The following is a 21,849-nucleotide window of genomic DNA, read 5'->3' on the forward strand; positions in this document are numbered from 1 at the left end:
CAACCCCCCTGTTCCCTTCAGGGCTAGGACGGTGGGCCTGGGTCTTTTCATTTTTCTCTAACCCCTGCACGGAGATCTAATGAAGTCACAGGCCATGACAGTGACAGTCTAGGGCAGGGAAGACACGACACATGGCTGTGCTGCCTGAGCCTATGGGTACCTGGCCATTCCTGTCCACACCTGGAGCCTCAGTCCTCTTACCTGTAAAGCAGGAATGGGCACATCCATCTCATATGGGAAAGGATGTGATCAATAATGTTACTTATTTATAAATAAACATAATGTAAATATAATGTATACGTATGTTCATAATATAAATTTATTTATTTGTAAATAAAACTTATTAATGTCATTGACATCATCATATTGTTACTGCTTGATGATTTATTTCCAGAAAGTTCTGGAACTTGACTTAAGATGCTGGCTCACCGGAGCCTCCTTTGGGGTTTGGACAGTGATTTCAGTGCTTGGATCTGGAGAGATCTTCTGGATAGTGCAGGACATTAAGTAGAGATATACCTAAACTTTAAATTTTGTTCATTGAAGTAAGAAGAATTTTGGGTTGATGTCTTCCTTAAGAGAAGACTTATGACATGTCCTTGGGGCATTTTTCCTCTAGTAGTAGACTGACTAATTTGCATTAACTAAAGAATTTAGATTTTTGAATTTGCATTGAACTAAGAATTTAAGTTTGTTAGAAATATAATTTTAACCCTTGGACACTGTTGTTGGGAATGTAAAATGGCTTAGCTGCTGTGGAAAACAGTATGGTGGTTCCTCAAAAGATAAAAAATAAAATGACCATAGGATCCTGCAGTCCTACTCCTGGATATATATATATATATATATATATATATATATATATATATATCCCCCAAGAATTGAAAGCAGGCACTCTGAGAGATATGTGTACACCGGTGTTTGTAGCAGCATTATTCACAACAGCCAAAAGGTGGACGCAACCCAGGTGTGCATGGACTGATGAATGGATAAACAAAAGAGTGGTCTGTATAAATGGTGGAATATTATTCCACCATTATACAGTGGTCTGTATAAATGGTGGAATATTATTCCACCATTTATACAGTGGTCTGTATAAATGGTGGAATATTATTCAGCCATTCTGACACCTGCTACAACAGGGATGAACCTTGAGGACATTATACTCAGTGAAGTAAACCAGTCACGAAAAGACAAATCTTGTATGACCCCACTCGTACGCGCTCCTTAGAGTAAATTGATAGCGGGAACTGGTGGTTGCCGGGGGCTGGCGGTGGGGTGGGAATAGGGAGTTAGTGTTTGATGGGGACAGAGTTTCAGTTTTGTAAGATGAAAAGTGCTCTGGAGATGGATGGTGAACGTTGCATAATAATGGGAGAGTACTTAATGCCACTGAACTGTACACTTACAAATGGTTAAGATGGCAAACTTTCTGTTATATGTATTTTACCACAATTAAAAATAATAATAAACAAGAAATTAGAAAATATGATTCAAGTAATTTTTTAGAAGTATAAAAGTATACATATTATTGGCAGAAAAGTTAAATTATATCTGTATGCACACACACATACCTATATACACATGCATTTTACAAAATTGTATCATATTGTATCTCCAGTTTTGTGTCTTGGTTTATTTTTCTTTTTTTAAATTTAAATTTTTATTTATTTTTGTATTTTTATTTTTTCTCACGTGTGAAAACACCATCTTTGTCTTTAACTTCCCGGTTTCCAGGTTTGCAATGGTTTGGAGCAGCCGAGGAAGCAGCAGCGCTCTGATCTCAATGGCCCTGTTGACAATAACAACATTCTAGAGGTAATTTTTCCAAGGAAGAGAGTTCTGGCCCAGGGCCCTGATGTGGGAGCTGCCCACCCTGTGTTCATGGGCTCACCCTCTCCACCATGTTCTTGTCCCACCCAGTGCCTGGGGGAGGGGGGGGGTCCCATCAAGCAAAGCCCGGTGGCCCTGCAGGACGAGGAAGGGAAGGCCCTTTCCTGTTGACTCAGACCCACACCACGGTGTGCCCATGTGTTGCCTTTGGTGCGTGGGGGTCATTGGTGCTCCCCGATTTGACAGAAACTCATTCTGTCCCATTATCTGACAGTCATGTTCTAAAACAGGATTACTCAAGGGTGGCACCATTGACATTCGGGGCCAGATCCTTCTTTGTTGTGAAGGGCCATTCTTTGCACTGCAGGGTGTTTAGGCACATCCCTGGCCTCTACCCACTAGATGCTAGTAGCAGCCCTCCTCCCCCAGTTGTGACAACCAAAAATGTCTACAGAAATTGCCGTATGTCCCCTTGGGGACAAAAATCACTTGGGTTGAGAACCACAGTTCTAAACCAACAATGTGGTTTTAAAAAATAATCCCATGTAAACTTTCACTGCCGTGATGGGGAGGTTATTAGAATGAGGCCTTAAGCAAGTTATTTCCCTTTTCTGGATAACATGGTTTGGATGAGATTTTCTAACTTGGATGAAATAACTGTGGCCACCCATGCAGTGGCGTCTGGTCTCCTTCCTTGCTTTTAAAGATGTACCTGGAAATTCTCATGCCCACCAGTTAGGGAACCACTGGGTATATTCCTTCTAGCAGTGACATGCTAATCTGGTTTTAGCTGATGGCCTTTTGTACCCCAGGTTTTCCATGAGAATTGGTTACATGTACCCCACCCAAACATCATGGCGCCGGAAAGACACTGGTTTGCTGTAAGGAGCTGACTTCTTGGGAAGACCAGTCATGATTAATTAATTATGGTAATTAATTACCATAATTAATCACCACCATTAATTATGGTAATTAATCAACTTAACCTAGATCTTATGGGCTAACTACTTAAACCTATTGTGTGTGTGTGTTTTCATATTTCCTAACAGACGAAGAAGGTGGCATCATTTCCAAGTTTTGTGGCTGGTAAGTGACTGAATTTTCTCTCTTAGGGGGCAGCTGACATATTTTTATGTCAAAGCAAATGGGACTTTGACTTTTGGTTTTCTCCCACAAAGCTTGTGTAGCAAACACACCTTCAAGGGGAAGGCAGTTCTACAATAAGGCAAGGTGCTCGGCCCCACGTCTTCAATGGGAGGGGAGAAGATCCAATTGATTAGGGAACAGGAGACCATCCCATTTAATTATACTTTCAGTAATGGCCTCACACATGACACGATGATTGAATTAATAGATTGAAATGTCTCTGTATAAGCTGCTAATTATGATCTAACACTTTTGATTAGGGTGGATATAATTGCATCCAAATTTAGACTGCTAGTTTTTTTTTTTAAAGGCTCTTCATTTCCTTCCACTCTCCTGTCTCTTTTGAGGAGGTTAATATTGTATTTTAACATTCAATTGAAAAAAAAAACAACCCAGGGCTTGCCAGGCGGCGCAGTGGTTGAAAGTCTGCCTGCCAATGCAGGGGACGCAGGTTCGTGCCCCGGTCCAGGAAGATCCTACATGCCGCGGAGCGGCTGGGCCCGTGAGCCATGGCCGCTGAGCCTGCGCGTCCGGAGCCTGTGCTCCGCAACGGGAGAGGTCACAACAGTGAGAGGCCCGCGTACCGCAAAAAAAAAAAAAAACAACCCAGCTGATCTGTTCTGTGTCACTTTTGGTGTGGGGAGCACTCCTGCTTGGCTGTTGTCTGAAGGGCATCAGGGAACCCCCGGCAACTCCTTTAGGATGCCCTCCAACCACACGGTAAAGAGCCTCTTAAAAGTAGAATCTTTGCTTTGCCAGGAGGCTGATTCCTGCTCTTGCTAGTGGGTCACGATAAACAATGTGAAGTTTATTAATTCTTTCAATAAGGTGGTAATTGATTTTTATGAATATTTATGCGAGCAAGGTAAATTAATCTTCAGAAGTAAATGACTTTAGACTTTCGCTACCCTGGTTTTCTTTTTCAGTAAAGAACTAAAAAAACCCGGGAAACTGAAGCCCTCAAATTCCCTTTCAAGGGACTGACTGGTTTAAATCAGGCTAGCCCAACTCAAACTGGTTAAAAGTGAATTCACTGGCTCAACCCGGTTGCAACTGGTTCCACGTTACACTGGCTCGGTGTTGTTCCAGCTGGATAAAAACCAGTTTTGAACTGTCAGAACCAACATTACACAATTCCAATAGCCTTGACCCCACTTTGACCGATTCCAGTAGGCTCAGATGGATTTCGCTCAGCAGTTTACATGTGGTTTGGGGTACATTTTAGCTGGTTCAGACTGGATCACACTGGTTTTCATCAGGTCACAGCAGATTATGACGATCCCAGTCCAGCCTGCTAGTGTGGTTGTTCCAGGACCCAGGGACTGGAAGGACCCAGCATCTCCTTCATAGGGGAGGATGTGGTACATCCCAGCTCCAGTCTCCTTGGTGACCAGGATGCCAGGATGGGGCTGTGCCAGTCCACTGGTCTGGCGATGGAGGCTCTTGTGGATCCAAGAAGCTCACTTGTCTTTCGTTTTGTTTGCCTACTCCGCGCGGCTTGCGGGATCTTAGTTCCCCGACCAGGGATTGAACCCCGGGCCCCCCACAGTGAAAGTGCCGAGCCCTAACCACTGGACCTCCAGGGAAGTCCCAAAGCTCACTTTTCAACGTATTTCATGGCGCCATTTGGGCAGGACTCCCTCAAACTGTCTGGGGGGATGATTTGCACATGAAGCTCCCCTGGCTTGAATCGGCCTCACACCTGCAGGGAGGGGAGGGGGAGGGACCGGGAAGCAGAGCGTGTGCCTGGGTGCCCCGAGTCAGACTTCCAGAAGACTCCCCGCTCTGTACCAGCTGACTGTTCTAGACCAAATCAAAACAGCTGCCTCCAACCAACCCAGACTGGCTAAGGCTGCTTGTGACCAGCTCAAACCAGTGTGGACCGCCTTACTTGAGAGTGTCCTACAGAAGAGAAGCCCTTCGACTGTTACGAAAACGTAGCGATCTTAAAGCAAACACACACCCCTTCATAGCAGAGGATTCATATTCAACAGAGACTTGAAGGACCAAAAGTCTGACTCAGGAACAGGAAGAGATAATGATGAAACACCCTAGGATGGAATGAATGTGGGGAAACCACCCCCAAATTAGACACGTTGATCAGTTAGGAATGCATTTCCATGAACCTACTGGGAGCTTGTCCAAACAGGGAAGCTTGTTGTGTACAGAGGTCCAGAGGCGAGTGGCTCCTGGCTCCATGGGTTTGTGACACGGGGATCGGCCTTCTCCTCGGGTGGGTCACCTCAGCCCCAGCCAGTGTCCGTATCCTTCCGGACACCACTTCCTGTTCCGGGCAGGAAGCAGAGAGAAAAGGGCAAAAGTCCACACCAGCCATGGTAGAGATGGGAAAGATGGTGACTGCGTCTTGATGGAAGATGCATCTTTGTGGAGTACAAAGCTTTGGACTTCCCATGGAGGGTGCCTTGTAACCGGATGTGTCCCTCGAGGGGCCCCTGGAAGCCGTACCCATGGAGTGAGTGTAAGAGGTGTTGTCTCCTGGGACACTGGGACACTGATGGGCGCTTCTTACCCTCGTGCTCGAGGCGAGCGCCTGGGCGGCTGTGTGGACACTGTGTGGACTCTCGGAAGAATCCAGCCGACAGACTGTGCTTCCTGCCTTATTCCCTCTGAGGAAGCAGCCCCACGTCTGGTTGAACTTAGGAGCCCTCATGACTCTGAGTGTTTAGTTGAACTTTAAAGTCCCTGATGACCTCTTTGTCTCCCATCGGCCAGAGATGTTCCAGTGACTGCACCCTGAACCTCAGGCTTGCCTGGACCACTGGGCTTCCAGGAAGGAGGGGAGCAGGTCTGGAGAGGGGGCTGGAGGGGATATGCCCTCGGTGTCGGCCACACCCCGTCTGGCAGGCGAGCATTCCAAGTACGGGGGAGTCTTCGGGCATGTTCAGTCCTGCGGCCCAAGGTCTCAAGGGCTGAGAAGACCCACTGTGACCTTGAGGAGGAGTGGGCCTTCTGCCAGCTCTGCACTGCGGGAAACCTTCCTGGAGCCTTGATGAGGGAGAGCCTTCAGTCCCAACTCATGCCTTACTTCACATCCTGTGTTGTTAATAATAATGAAAGATGATAGTTAACAGTTACAGTGATGCCGTCTTCACATGTCTCAGGCGCTGGGTGTGTGCCAGTCCCTGTGCTGGGCCCTGAGCATCTCATTCACGTCAGCCTAACTCACAGGTTAGGAAGCAGTGAGGCTCCTCCGAGCCCCCATGGCTGCCAAAGGGCGGAGCCTGGCCTTGGACGCACGTCTGGGTACTTGACAGCCCGCCTTCCTTGCCGAGCTGGTTTCCTGACTCCCTAATACGCCTTCATTCAACACCATCAGTAACGGGCCAGATAGTCCTTGTCAGCGCTACTCGGGCCCGGCACGGCACTGATGCCTTAACCATGCTGACTCGGTGACCTCCTAACAACCCCCAGGGACGGTGCTGCCACAGATGAGTAAACCGAGGCTCAGAGAGGGCGCATGGCCAGGTGGTCCCTGCACAGCCGGGATGGGAACCGGGCTGGGGTCTGAGCTCGCCGCGCCCTGCTGTACTGTCCGAGCAGCCCGCCGGGTGCAGCAGGAGTGGGGCTGCCTTCACCTGGTGAAGATGCACAGCTCCAGTTCTGGGGAGCCCACTGAGGATAACCTCCCAGATATCAGAGCTGCTGGCCCCCCTCAGGCTCGGAGTCACCAAGTCATTGAGGGAAGAGCCCCCCCGGTGACCACCGTCTGTGGGAAGACGCTGGCCCTCTCGGACCCTCTTGGTTTGGAAGGTTGACACTGCAGGGTACCTGTGGAGGGTGGACCCCTGCACAGAGCTCTCCCATCGTCCCGTGGGGAGGCATCCCAGGCGGCAAGGAGTAGCAGGAACGCCAGGATGTTCCCTTCCGCGGGCCGTGGAGGTGGCAGCGTGCGTCCACGTGGGCCAAAGGGTCACCTGCTTCTGAACGAGTATATGTGAAAGTCTAGCTTTTCTATCAAACCAGACATGTGCTTATTAAAACCCAAAGTCTGGTGCTGGTCTCGGGCAGTGGAGCCCCACAGCAGCAGCTTCAGCACCAAACAAAGGCTGATAGATGGTGTTCTGTTCCTCACACTGCTCTCCCCCTGGTCCAGCAGCCAAGGCTCCTGTGAGGTGTCCTGGACCACCCACACCCCAAGACCCTGGGCTTGTGCTCAGATGCCGCTGGTCCTCCAGTCCAGGGCCCCTTAAAGGGGTCCTTCACCCTGTTGTCTGAACCTGTCAATGTCCCACCGTGGGTGCTGGGGGATCATGGAGGCCTCATTCCCCGACTTCCAGACCTTGGGATGCGCTCACCTCACACCTTCCCTCTCTGAGGGGTCCTCACAGTGGTGATGAAGCCACTTGGCTATATTCATACACTGGGCACTTCAGACCTGAGCCTTGGTTTGCTCTTAAAGTAAGCAATTGGGGTGAACCTGTCCACATAAGACTCCTGAGTTGAAGGCAGCTCTCACCTCCTCCTTGTCAGCCTGTGACAGGGGCAGGGCTCCCGAGCCCAGAGCAGGCCTGGGTGGACACGTGGGCCCCCTGGGTCTGGGGTGCTATTGGCCGGAGGGTGGGAGTCAGAAGAGAGCGGAGCGTTCCATAGACGGCTTAGGAAAACCAAAACGACTCCTTGTTAGAAACAAACAAAACCATGTGAGATCTTGTCTCCAGTATTCTATTTGCTCAGCATGAATAGGGCTTGGACCTGTTTTTAAATGGGAACATTTATTCACCAATAGAGGTTTGTTAAACTTTCTGTGAATAGTGCTTGGATCAATCCAAGAGCCATAAGATTGAAAAATGATTTCTACCCTGGAAATCCCTGTGGTACCTTCCCCTTTTCTATCTGCACATCCCAGACCCCTAATCCCTCTCTGCAGTAGGAGCCGTTGTTAAATTTCCTGTGAATCCTGCCAGAAATTTCCTGGACATGTATAAGACTACACATAGAGCTTTTTATTTATTTTTTAATATTTTATTGAAGTATAGTTGATTGTAGACCTTTTTCTTAAAATAGATACGGGCCACATGGGTCTGCACTTAGTTCTCTCACTTCTTGGTAGATTCCACTTCTTGATAGATTTCTTGGTAGAGACAACAACTATAAATTCACCTAATTATTCAAGTGGTAACACAGGAGTCAGTGACGTGGCCCTAGGATGCCCTACGATGGGGTATTAATCAGCCCCCTCTGGACTGATGGTTACATGGTTTCCACTCTGTGCAGCACTGAGCAGCCTCGTGGATGAGTGCTTGTGATCAGGTGTGAGTTGAGTTCTTTTCTTTTCTTTTCTTTCTTCCTTTTTTTTTTTGGTTGCATTGGGTCTTTGTTGCTGTGCGCAGACTTTCTCTAGTTGTGTCGGGCTAGTCTTCGTTGCGGTGCACAGGCTTCTCATTGCGATGGCTTCTCTTGTTGTGGAGCACAGGCTCTAGGTGCGCGGGCTTCAGTAGTTGTGGCGCATGGGCTCAGTAGTTGTGGCTCGCAGGCTCTAGAGCGCAGGCTCAGTAGTTGTGGCACATGGGCAAAGTTGCTCCACGGCATGTGGGATCTTCCCGGACCAGGGCTCGAACCCGTGTCCCCTGCATTGGCAGGCAGATTCTTAACCACTGCTCCACCAGGGAAGTCCCATGGTGTGAGTTGTTTTGGAAAAGCACTTCCTGGATAGAGCGGGGTTACAGGTTAGCATCACGCCTGCTTGGATAAAGATGACCAGATTGCTTTCCCAAGAGGCAGAGAGGTCACATGGCTCTCCATCATGTGTGAGCATGTGGGTCACCTGTACTGTGTGCCATCCCCCTGTTTGCTCTTAGCCCCAGGCTGATGGGTGGAAAGAGGTATCTTGGTAGTTTCACATGCATATTTTCCATCAGAAGTGAATCCCAGATACCATTTTCCTATGCTTATAAGCTGTTTGTGTTTCTTTCCCTGTGCATTGCATGTTTATTTCCTTTGCCCATCCCTCTATCAGATTTTTGGTGTTTCTTATTTATTTGTGCTGTTCTTTACATATGAAGGAAATTAGCCCTTTGATTTATATTGCGAAAGTTTCCCCCAGGTTACAGTTGTCTTTTGAATTTCTTTTTGTTCTTTTTGTACATTTTAAAATTTGCTGAACATTTTATGTAGTCAAGTGTATTCATCTTTTTCCTTTGAGGTTACTGAGTTTTTGAGATTAGTATGACCTTCACAGTCCTAAGATATTTTGAAGATAAAGTTTTCTTCTAGAGCTTTTATGATTTTATTTTGAATTAATTAAATATTTGATTTATTTGGAATTTACTTTGGTATATGGATCCAGGAAAAGTTACATTTCAAATGAGACAGCTAACCAGTTGTGCCAAAGCTATTCAATGAATCTTTTTATCCACTGGTTTGAAATGCAGCCTTCATCATACATTAAATTTGCCATGTACATGTAGGGCTGTTTCTGGGTCTGTTACACTGATTTGCCCACTCAGGTTCCCGAACCAGGCTGCTTGCTTTCCTGGATTTATACTGCATTTTATTCCCTGGTACAGCTAGTTCTTCCCCTTGCCACCATCATTCCTGATCACAAATTCCCTGGATCCTCTCGCATATTTATTTTTCCATAGAAACTTTAGAATCAGTTTATCTAGGTATGCAATAAAAATTCCTATTGTTTTTTTAATTTGGCATGCCATGAATTAAATTTATCTATATAGGGGAAGTGTCAGCTTTACAATATAGAATCTTAGCCAGAAAAGGACTTATCTTTCCATTTATTCAAGCTTGTTTATCTTCATCAATACAATTTTTTTCGTAAAAATCCAACACACATGTTGTTAGTTTATTCCTTGGTGTTTTATCCCTTTTATTGCTTTTGTAAATCTTATCTCTTGTTTCGTTATTTTTTCTAACCTATTACTATTTGTAGCTACAAAGAAAGCTATTGATTTTTTAATATATTAAGTTTGGAACAGCTGCCTTAATGAATTCTTTTCTTTTTTGAGTAGATTTTTAGTTGTTTTCTTGGGTTTTTCTTGGTACACAGTCATGCCGTCTGCAAATAAGAATGATTTTTGCTGCTTCCACTCTTGTTTTCTGTTACTTTTTCCTCTTGTCTAATTGATTGGGTAGACTACAAGGAACAATGCTCTAGAATAGTGATTTCTTTTAAAATGATGCCTTTTGGGGAGATACATCCTTTTAATTTTTTATCATAAAAAGTTTCAAACGTATACAAAAGAAGAGAGAATACTATGATGAGCTTCCTGTGTCCTCAGCTTCAGTCTCGACCTGCTCACGGCCAGTCTTGCTTCCTCTACATCCCCACCCTCTCCTAGATTATTCTAAAGCAAACCTCAGATCTCACTATCCTCTTTAAATGTTTCGAATGTGTATCTCTAAAAGATAGGAAGTTTGTGTTTAAAGATACTGCGATACTATTACCACAACTAAAATCAAATAATCATTTCCTTGTGTCATTAAATCCCCAGGCAGTGTTTGCCTTCCCCCAGATTACAGTGTGCTTATCTGTATGAGGTCCAGACAAGGGCCATGCATTGAGATCAGCTACGTGTCCCATTCTCTTATGCGTCTTATTTTATAGGTTCTCTATCCATCTCTCTTTTTTCTCATTGACAATATTTTTGTTGCTGCTCTTGTGGAAGAATCTGTATCATTTGTTTCATGGAGTGCCCTGCAGCCTGGACTTTGCTGATTGCATCCTCCTGGGGTTATTGCTGTAAAATGTTGGGTGTTTAGCTAAAGAGGCTTGATCAGATTTAGTCTGGTTGTTTCCGGCAAAAAACCCCAACCGTCATAGGTATTGTGTTTTTCCATCAGGCGGCACAGGCTGGTTCTTTGTTTCTCTCTTTGTAATATTAGCAACCATTAATGATCATTGTCTGGATCCAGTAATTGATTAGAGGTTGCAAAATGATGGTGTTCTGGTTCCATCATTTCTCATTTCTTCTTGATTATCTGGAGTTTTCCTCTGCAGAGAAACTTGCCCTCGTCAGATATTCAGTTACCCAGAGTACGGTTCATATAGGAAAAGCTAGTTAACTACTTGATTCCTTCTCTTTATTTAAAAAATTTTAAATTAATAAGTTTCCCTAACAGCCTCTACAGATCAGCACCATCAGGCACTCTGGGGTCGAAGCGCGGTTGGCGTGTCACACTGCGTCGTGGATGTGATCCTTATTGGCGTTGAGGTTGTCCTGTCTTTGGCCAGTGGGAGCCTCCCGAGGTTGCTTCCCGAGTCCTGTCAACATGACCCCTGTCGTCTTTGGTAGCTTCCTGGCTTTCTGGTTTGACTAGATATTCCAGGCTCACCTTAAACACCTCTCGATTGAGGACTAGGACAAGTTGTTTCTAACAGGAGCCCTGGGAACTCGTACTAAGAGACTATAATCTGCTCACTGTGGGTGCTCATTGCTCCTGATTTGGTCAGAAGGGTAAGAAATGTATCTGTGGTGGGATGGCTCCCGGTGAGCCCCACCTGCTGGTATTTGTGACCTTGGGTAACCTCTCCCCTTGAGAGCAGGTTGGACTTATTGACTCACTTCTAGTGGACAGAATATGACAGAAGGGATGTCCTTCCCAAGATTAGGTTACCGAAAGCCTGTGACTTCTTTTCTGCTCTTTCTTGCTTGCCTACTCTGCCACGTTGTGAGTGGCTCTGTCAGATAGATGCCCACGTGGGGTCTTTGGCCAGCAGCCCTATAAGTGAACTTGGAAGTGGATCCTCTCCTATTAAGATGGCTACAGCCCTGATTGTCATGGTGACTCCAGCCTTGAGAGAGACCCTGACCAGAGGCACCCAGATTCCCCACCCACAGAAACTGAGGTAATAAATTTGTATCATTGTAGCTGCTAACTTTGGGGATAATTAATTACCCATATGTATATATAAGTAACTAATATTCTGTATATTTTTAAGATAAAATACATCATGGTTCATACTGATGCTTTGCTAGCACTATAGGGTTTTTTACATTTGTATCTTCCTTTTCCTAGGTCCCAAATCCCCAGTCTCAAGGTCACCAACATAATTCTGCATTTGTTTTATTCCACTAATCATACAGCAGTCACAGAATAGCAATGCCAGTGTCACCGAGGACACTGGATTACAGTATAGATACAGTAAAGATTTGTTTGCACTGACTTTTGTCTTTAGGGTATAGCTCACAAGGGATGGACCAGCAAATCACTGCATTCGACAACCATTGGGAAGGTTCTTCTCTTTGTGATTAGGTCATAACTGGATACATATTTAGATTCATTTTTCTTTTAAATCTTAGGAATTTACTCTTTAAAATTTAATCTCGTTTTATAATTATATAAAGTACTTACATGGTTCAAAAATCAAACGCACAGGGCTTCCCTGGTGGCGCAGTGGTTGAGAGTCCGCCTGCCGATGCAGGGGATATGGGTTTGTGCCCCGGTCCGGGAAGATCCCACATGCCGCGGAGTGGCTGGGCCCGTGAGCCATGGCCACTGAGCCTGTGCTCCGCAACGGGGGAGAGGCCACAACAGTGAGAGGCCCGCATACCGCAAAAAAAAAAAAAAAAAAAAAAAATCAAACATACATAACAGCGTATATGCACAGGTATTCAGTTCCTTTCCCTATTACCCCTCTCCCCTCAGTCCTTTCCTCCCACTGCAGATAAGCATTTTTGACGTTTCACATACTTTTCTTATAAGCATATCTTCCCCTTTCTTGGATAATGAGTTGGGTAATCGTCTCTCCATCCTGCTTTTTTAACTTAATCCTGAATCCTGGATGTGACGAGTTCCACGCTGCGCAGGGCAGGGCAGTGTGTGGAGGACTCTGCTGCTCCAGAGACCCGCCCGACCCCCGTGCAGTTGGATGTTCCCTCTGCAGGAACATTGGGGTGGTTTCCAGTTTTTTTGCTGTTACAAATAGGGCTGCAGGAAACAACCTCATGCATACGCCTTTTCCTATTTTTGCCAGTTTTTGTATTCATCCTGCTTTTTCTGGGAAGGAGTTCTCGTGGGCAGATTTATGCACTGTATCAGGTTTGGCTTTGACCTTTTTTTCCTTGACTCCCTGTTTTTGAGTCGCTTCCTCCCAGTGGTCAGTGACTTTATCTCCAGCCAGTGTCTAATGCTCCGCCCTGTGCATCCCTCAGCCCTTTCCTCAGTGATGCTGCCCCCTGCCTGCAGACCCAGGCGTGGCCTCTCCCCGGGAGTGTCCCATGGTCTGGCTTTCAGACAGCGTCTTCTCTTTTACATCAGCCTTACAGGATCACCTTTACCCTTGCACTGCTTCTCAGAGGCACCGCCCTGGCTGTGTTGGGGCGTCTGGCTCTGGGACAGGCTGATGTGGTGGGCAAGGTATTGGGGGCAGGCAGAGCCCACTCGGGGCCAGATACCACCCCCGCGTCTGCCCAGTCTCATGTTCCTCCCTCTTGCCTCCTCTCCCTGTTCCAGGCCCTTCCCAGGCCGGCTCTTCTATGATCTGGGTGCTTCCTGGACATGGTCTCCGTGCCCCGCCTGCTCCCTGTCTGTCCTTCCCGCCCTGTCCAGTCAGGGCTATGCCCCTCCTCCCAGTGGAGTCAGGTTCCCCTCTGCCTTTTGGATCCCCAGCCCATCTGACATCTTTCCTCCCCTGTATCTTCCACGCTCCTGGCCACTGGCTTCTGAACACAGTATCCTTCCCTGCGTCTGCCCACACCCCCATGCTCACTTCCCCTGCTTCTTAACTGGGACTTGGGACTGGCTGCCTCCTTCTCTGTTCCTCCCTCACACCCCTCAACCCATATGCAAGGTCACTGCCCCATAAGCACTGGGGCACCTTTCTCCTCCCACCAGTGCTGCACAGCTGGGCATGCCTCCCTATCTAAGGCCCTTCTTTTCCTGGCCGCCCTCCACCTTCTCTGTCTGTGTGCCCTTCTTTGTCTGTTTTGCCGGTCACCTTCCACCACCTGGACGGAGAGCGTCGGAGCTCAGCAGAGCCCTGCCCCCACCCGGCTCCCTCCTCCCCTTGGTGATTCTCCCATGCCTGCAGCTTTACTTGGCACCGGTATGCAGTTCCCTGGGACTCCTGAGTCCAGCTGCCCCCTGAGCTGCTTTTGGGGGACTCCAGGCTCCTGCCACTAAACTTGCTCAGAATCCTCCCCACCCCCTAAGCTCAGAACTCTCCCAGGGTCCTCTTCTCAGTGAGTAGCAGCTGTATCCATCCAGCCCTGCAGTGAGCTCTCTAGCTCTCCATCCTTCCTCCTCCAAGCCCCCTCCAGGTCCTACTGATTGAACCTGCAGGGTGAATCAGTCTGTCGCTGTCTGTTCATCACCCTGTTCCACATCATCATCATCATCATCATGACCATCACCATCATCGTCATCACCATCATCGTCATCACCATCATCGTCATCACCATCATCACCATCATCATCATCACTACCATCATCACCATCATCACCATCATCATCACCATCATCACCATGATCATCACAATCATCACCACCACCATCGTCATCATCACCGTCATCACCATCATCATCATCACCGTCATCACCATCATCACCACCATCATCACCATCACCACCATCATCATCACCACCATCATCACCACCATCATCACCACCATCATCACCATCACCACCATCATCATCACCACCATCATCACCACCATCATCACCACCATCATCACCATCACCAGCACCATCATCACCAGCACCAGGACCATCACCAGCACCATCATCATCACCATTATCACCATCAGCATCATCACCATCATCACCGTCATCATCATCATCACTATCATTATCACCACCATCATTATCACCATCATCACCATGACCATCACCATCATTATCACCACCACCATCACCATCACCATCATCATCATCGCCATCATCACCATGACCATCACCATCATTATCACCACCACCATCATCATCACCATCATCACCATGACCATCACCATCATTATCACCACCACCATCACCATCATCATCATCATCATCGCCATCATCACCATCATTATCACCACCACCATCATCATCACCATCACCATCATCATCATCACCATCACCATCATCATCACCATCATCACCATCATCACCATGACCACCATCATCCTCATCATCACTTGCTTGCTAGGACTCCTTCAGTAGCCTCCCAGCTTTTTTCCCTCCCTCCCCTATGTTGTTCACCTGTCTGCAGCCTTAGTTACTTTCTAAAGGCAGAGAGCTTGGGCTCCTTCCCTGACTGATACCCTGGAGCGACAGTCCTGGGTGTGGCCCCAGGATCCTCACATCTGGCCGGCACTTGCTCTGCAACCTCAGTTTATCCTAACTGCTGGCCCACCCCCTGCATCCAGCAGTTTGCACATCTCCCTGCCACCCCAGGGTCTTTGCATCTGTTCTTGCCTCAGTCTGAGAAGCTCTCTCCTCCTCTCCCTCTGTGGCTTGTTGATTCCCTTTCACCCTCCAGAGCTCAGCTCAGAGGGCAGCCGCCCCAGATCCCTCCCAAGGGCGGGCTTCCCTGCTGCTCCTCCCCGGCCACTGTGTTCTGTCTGTACCACTCACCATGGGCCATCCTGATGCATCTACTTTGTGACTGTGGGCTCTGTGTCTTTTCACACAGGGCCTCGTGGAAAGAACTTAGAAATGCTTTGTGCCTGAGTCAGTGACTGATCTTGGGCAAAATTATTTGACTCCACATAGACCGTGCTTCTTTGTAAAATTAGGACACTGAGGTCTGCTTCATGAGCTTGTTGCAGGCCGGATGGAATGGAGGTTGCCCAGGAGTCTGGTGTGTTGGGGTGGGGCTGCACTCGGAGGCTTTCTGGACTCACACCCACAGTTCCATCCAAGGCTGTGCCCTGGCTCCACCTTGCCACCCCCTCCAAGACCCCAGGGAGCAGCAGGCACAGCTGAATTCCACTGGCTGGAAGCCTTGTCCACCCCCCACCTTCAGGATAATCCCCTCAAAGGTGGCAGGGCCGGGGGCTCCAAGGCATGGCCCTGGGGACCTCCCACCCCTTCCCTGTTCAGAGAAGCCAGTGGGGCGTCCGGTTCTCCAACGGGTGTTTCAGACGAAGGCTTCCTCCAGCGGGGAACACACTGAGCGCCTTAATTTTTCTTATCCAGGCTGTGCAGGGACATTCTGATACATGCACGTACAGGTATTGTCATGCAAAGATAGTTAATGGGGAAATCAGCCTCTGGGGAGACTGAATCTCTTTCAAACCTCTCTCTCTTCTTTTGTTGTTCTGTCTCAGCTTAGGGTTCTTTCAAGAGTTGAGCAAAATAAGGACAGTTTATACCCAAACATGCAGGGCCAGCTGCTTTAGTCTTAGAATGAAGCCGTTTGATCCTTGGTTCTGCATTTGGTGATTGGAGTTGAGAGCTGTGTCTGTGGAGCTGAAGTACCCCCTCCGCTCCCCGCCCCCCGTGCTGGCCACTACTCTCTGCGTCCTGATGCGAGTGGGGCTGGGTGGGAGTCTGAGTGGCAGGAAGGTGCTGGAGGCACTGTCATGTGTATTGTTTCCTCTTTGAAGAAAGATCAAAGCAGGAGTGAGAGGACCCCCCTGCCCCATGGAGGGCGGCCTCTGCGGGAGTTGTAACAAAGCCCGCAGTCCCTCCCTGGCCTCTTCCCTAGGAGCAGGTGTCCATGGGTGCGCGTGGTGGACCCCACTGCCCGGGATGGGGCGCCCTTCACAACAGGAGTCTGTGCCCCCAGGTGAGCCCCAGATCTGGTGGGGACATGGGGCCAGCCTTTAGTAAGGCTACTCTGGGGCGTGGAGTGAGACAGAATGGTCCAGGGAGCTGACCAAGGCCCCCCTGGGGAACTGGCAAGGGGAGCATTAGAAGACAGAGGCCTCAGAAGGTCTACCCTCACCCCTAGGGATGGGGGGGGCATGGAGTGTCATGTGACCCCCCCCACGCCACAGACAGGGTATGGGGACACTTGCTGAGGACCAGGCCCTGGGCGCTGGCTAGGGGTGTGCAGCGGGCGGTGACCCCAGGGCTCCTGGGACCACCTGGACTTTCCCCCAGAACAGAGTGACGCCATCTACTGGTCAGTAATGGTCACTGCAGGGAGGGCGGGTGACTCGGGAGGGTCGGGCAGGTGACCCTCTGCAAGAGATGGACCCTGGGACCATATTCACCAGGGGAGCAGATGGCATGAGATGGTAGAGACGCAAGTATCCTGCTCAGGAGCCCTGAGGGGCAGGGTGGAGGCTGCTGCCTTGTGCTAGACGCCCTGTTCCCTCTGTTGGGCGTGGCTTCTGCCTCTCCCTGGCTGGTGACAGTCCCCAGTGTGTCCACGTGTGGACCACAGCTGCTGATGGACTGACAGGGAGGGGTCCCCTCCCGGTGCCTGCCCTCTCCCATTATTCCCTCCCCTCCTCTGGCACCCCTAGCCCTGCCCACCTGGGAGAAGGTTGCTCATCTGCTGAGCAACGACCAAGGTGCCTGAGATGGAAGGGACAGCCTGATTTGACCCTGGCCGTGGAGCCCCTCGAGGGTCAGCCAGCTTTCTCTCCCTTGTTGGGAGCAGAGTCCCTGGACAGCCGCCTGTCAGCCCCTGAGTGCGAAGCGGGTGCTGGCCTGTGCCTGGCAGAGGGGTTACTCCTAAGATGAACGTGGGAGGGGAGCTCTTGTCTGCTGGAGGTCAGGTGCTTCCAAACAGGCTGCCCGGAGTGGGACCCAGTGTGCGGGCATCACGTTCAGATTCCAGGTCCCCCCCCTCCGGCTTCCCTGAAGGGGCATCTCCGAGGCAGGGGAGGGACTCTGCAGGCTCCTGGGGCTCTGCAGGTGATTCTGGGCTCGGTGGGGGCTGCCTGGGGTCTTCCCCTCTCCCTCCTTCCCTCCTCAAATGACTTCAGCTTCAGCTGTTTTTAAATGACCTGCCACCTCCCACCACCCCATCAGGTACGGGAGGTTCTGGGTGTTGGGTGATGGTGGAGGCTGTCACCCAGCATGTGGCTGCTTTGGGTCTGGTCCCAGCTCTGTCGCTTACATCTGCGTGACACCGCCCCCCCCCATCCCTTTGCCCTCTGAGCCTTTTGAGCTGGATGCAAATGAAAGCTAGAATTCATCAATTAAGGCTTTGCATTTATATGCTTTTAGCGTTTAGGAAACTCAGACTTTTAATCTTATCTTTGCAAAAACCCTGTCAAGATAGAAATCAGGAATGCTCTCCCTCCACCCATTTTGCTGGCGAGGAAATTGAGAGAAAAACAATTAGATGGCTGTCCCCAGGGCACAAAGTCTGGTCCATGGTCCAGCAGGGCTGGTGGAGGAGCCCAGACTCAGCCGGGTCTCTGGACCCCCAGCCCGGCTCCGTGTGTCCCCTTAGAGCTGACCCTGCTCCCCTGCAGACATCTGGGAGCTGCGAGGATGTCACTTGATCATAACACCCAGAAAACACATCCCTTGTCACTGTCCCCCATCCCATCATTTGGGTCTCGCTTATCTGTTGCTCCTAAGATGAGCCTTTTCCATCATCAGATCCAGACAGTGTCAGTGTCTCTTCAGCCTGGGTTTGGCTTCCTGCACACTGGTTCTCAGCTTCTGAAAAGACCTTGCTTCTGAGTTTGCTTTGTTCACGCGACTCTAGGTGTCCAGACACAGGGCACCTCCCTGCCTGGCCCCCCTTGCTGTCCCAGCACCCAGGACATGGCCTGGCCCTCAGCGCGGATGGGCGGCAGGGGGCGGGGGTGCCTTCCCTGTGCTGCAGAGTTGGGGGGCGGTTCCCGTGCCCCACCCCCCGGCACAGTCCCCGTGCTACTTTCATTACTAAAGTACTTGGGGAGCCCTTCTCTGTGCCTGGCCCACTGCTAAGCCCTGGCCCTGCCTCCCTGCGCCCTGGGCCCTGGGGCGAGCTGGTGCCAAGGCCAGAGGCCTGGGGAGTCACTGGTTCTGTATCGGCGCCCCGTCCCGGGTGGCTCTTCCTGTCTTGGGTTGTCCGAGAGGCTGAGCACAGCCGCAGGCTTCCCTGTTGCTCCCCCAGCAGGGGGGTCTAGAAGCGGTCACAGAGCAGGACTGCCTTGCAGCTGCCCGCAGCGAGGATCACACCCTCTTGGCCTCAATGCTGCCTTGAAGCGTGACTCTCTCCAGTCCGGGTTGGGCTTGTGGTGATGACGGTGCTTTGTGACCTTGATAATTTGAAGTACCTGCCCCACAGAAATCATTCCTTCCTGCTCTGCCCCAGAAAGGGCACGTTGTATCTGCGAGCCCAGCTACAGAAAAATAGGATGGGAAACCCTCGATTTGAACATTCATCGGGGGACATTGTGACTTTCTTGGGTTGCCTTTTTAAACACTGAAAGGGTGAGATTATAAACCTGCCAGGAGCTAGGTCCCCACCAGGCCCTCCAGCCCCTCTCCCCACACTCCCCACCCCTCCTCCTCCCCCCCTGGAGCCCAAAGCCCACTGCCCCAAGGCTGCGGAGCGCTTTGACCTCCTCCAGATGCAGCCAGGTCAGCTGCTTGCAAAGAACCTTCCCACAGAGACGGATGTGGTGGGGAGACCACGCTGAGGGGGCTGTGAGCTCAGCGGGGACCCCCCTGGGCAGGTTGTCACCTGAGAACGAAGGTGCGGCTTCACTGACGCGACCCCAGGCCGACACTGGATCTGGGGCAGGTGTCTACACTTACTCTCTGAAACGTTCCTTCTCTTGAAACCTCAGGAGAAGATATGTATCTGGGGTGCCTGCAGGAAACCTGTACGTTATGCTTTCACTCGAACAAACCAGCTCCGTGGGCTGGAGATGGGGGAGAGGAAGGGTCCTGGAGGGGAGGGATGGGGTGGCAGGTGATCCTCAGGCCCCAGGTGGGGACCCCGCTGCTGCACAGGAAGGTGGAAGGAGGGCTGGTCAGATGCCCACCGCACAGGACGTGGGTGTGTCTGGGAGCAGAGGTGATGCTCCGTCCAGGACACACAGGAGGGGCAGCAGGAAGTGCAGGAGGATGGAGAAAGGTGTGAAATAGCCGTGCACAGATGGGGAGGGAGCGCTTCCTAGAGGAGCCCGTTAAGGTTGCCAAGGAGTTCTGAGGGCGTCCAGGGCCATGAATTTGTAATGGAACCACTTTGGCTTGCTGGGGACTTTTTCCAGCCAGAGGAAGCCTGGGTAGAGTTTTGCTGAATCTCCAGGGCAGGCAGACAGGATGTGAGTGAGGAAGCTGAGGGCTCGGGGCAGGTGGTTTTGAACTGGTGGATGGTGCCGTCCACTCTGGGTGAGTGGGTGGTGTCAGAAACAGTGGTTGAAGGTGAAACTGCAGAACACTGGTGGAGGGAAGGGTCAGGAGGGGACTGCTGGCCCTGAGGGCTTGGGGATGCAGCATAGCCAGCCCTGTGGACACTGGCATGGCTTCGGGTGGCCTAGCTCAGGAAGGAGGGGAGCTGAGAGCCAGGGCCATGGTCCCCAAAAGAAGGGCTCTGGCTGGAGGTGGGCAGTGAGAGGGAAGAGGCAGGGAAGTGGAAAACGTGGTCGTGGCCCCGCGAGCAGGGCTGAGCAATGGCCTCCAGGTTGGCAGACTGTGGACTCAGGGCCACATCCTTTGGCCACCAGTTGCATGTGTGAAGCTTGGCGGGGGTGCAGCAGGCTTGCTCACACACACGCTGCCTGGGCCTGCTTTGGTGCTCCAGATGCTGAGGTGACTAGTTGCAAAGAGATAGCAAAGCCTAAGATCTTTGTCGTCTGGCCTTTTACAGAAAAGGTTTACTGGCTCCTACCTAGAGGGGCCTGTCCAGGAGACAGGAGCCACTAGCCACGTGTGGCTGTTGACATGTCAGCTAATTAGGATTGCATACAAATTTTAAATTCAGTTCCTCTGTTGCACTAGCCGACATGTTCAAGTTCTCAAAAGCCACGTGAGGCCAGTGGTTCTCGTATTAAACAGCTCAGAGGTGGAATGTTCCAGATCATGCTGTTGGCACCTCAGGTCTCAAGACAGCTGATGGAACAGGGACCACATCATCCAGCCTGGACCTGGGGTGCATGGCATGGGAGGAGCCGGACAGGCCTTGTGAGGGGTGTGCAGGCTCGCGGGAGCCCCAGGGCACAGAACTGGAGCGCGGTGGGCAGTTCCCATCACCGTCGGAGTCGCGAGGGCTCTGGGGCAGGCATGGAAATGTTGGGGAAAGGGCGCCTCTGGGGTTGCAGCACACGGTTGTCCCCTCGGAGGCCCAGGTGCCTTCAGTGACAGCTGCCTGGCTCCGGAATTATCCTCCTGACACCATGGGTGCAGGGTTTCCTGGCCGGGTGTTGATCTGTGCAGTTACTTGTACGGTGCGCTGTCGGTAAGGGGGGCAGGAGCCCCGCCCCCCCTACTGCCTGCAGACGTTCAGCCTCCTCCTGTGGCCCCTGGCCCCGCTGCCTTGCCTTTGTCGTCCAGGGCTGAGAACTGTGCCCCCTTCAGTTCCAGGGCCCTGTGAGCCAGAAGACCTCATCGACGGGATCATCTTTGCTGCCAACTACCTGGGCTCCACCCAGCTGCTCTCGGAGCGGAACCCATCCAAAAACATCAGAATGATGCAGGCACAGGAGGCCGTCAGCCGGGTCAAGGTAGGGGCGGCCCAGGAGCGCCCGGGTTCCCTGCAGGGAGCACTGGAGCGGGATGGGTGACACGGCCCGCTGTCCAGCGCTGACCCCACAGCCCTGTGCACGAGAGTGGGAATGTCTGAGGTGCCTGTCGGGGCCGAGGGAGAGTTTGCCTTGGATGAGAGGACGCAGGCTGGGGACAGAGAGGCTCCATAATGAGGAACTGCCACTGGGCCCCCAGGACACGTGATTTTTAAAATGTAATGTTCCGAAGCATTCTAGTCACGTGTTTGTATAGAGCCTCTCATCCCATTTTGACTGCCTCTGTATCTTTACTGCCAAAGTACTTGCAGAAAGGGAAGCAAAAAAAATCATA

General features: G+C 50.6%; 1 protein-coding gene across 2 annotated transcripts in view; it reads left to right on the forward strand.

Annotated features, from left to right (window-relative positions):
* Positions 1 to 21,849, forward strand: part of APBA2 (amyloid beta precursor protein binding family A member 2) — a 189,666-nt gene that overhangs the window by 142,140 nt on the left and 25,677 nt on the right. For both annotated transcript variants that reach the window (XM_033852266.2, XM_073801482.1), the window contains 3 exons: positions 1,738 to 1,818; positions 2,883 to 2,919; positions 21,352 to 21,497. In XM_033852266.2, coding sequence (XP_033708157.1) covers positions 1,738 to 1,818; positions 2,883 to 2,919; positions 21,352 to 21,497 — 264 coding nt within the window. The remainder of the gene's footprint in view (positions 1 to 1,737; positions 1,819 to 2,882; positions 2,920 to 21,351; positions 21,498 to 21,849) is intronic.

Source organism: Tursiops truncatus, chromosome 2, assembly GCF_011762595.2.
Source record: "Tursiops truncatus isolate mTurTru1 chromosome 2, mTurTru1.mat.Y, whole genome shotgun sequence".
Classification (NCBI taxonomy): Eukaryota; Metazoa; Chordata; class Mammalia; order Artiodactyla; family Delphinidae; genus Tursiops; species Tursiops truncatus.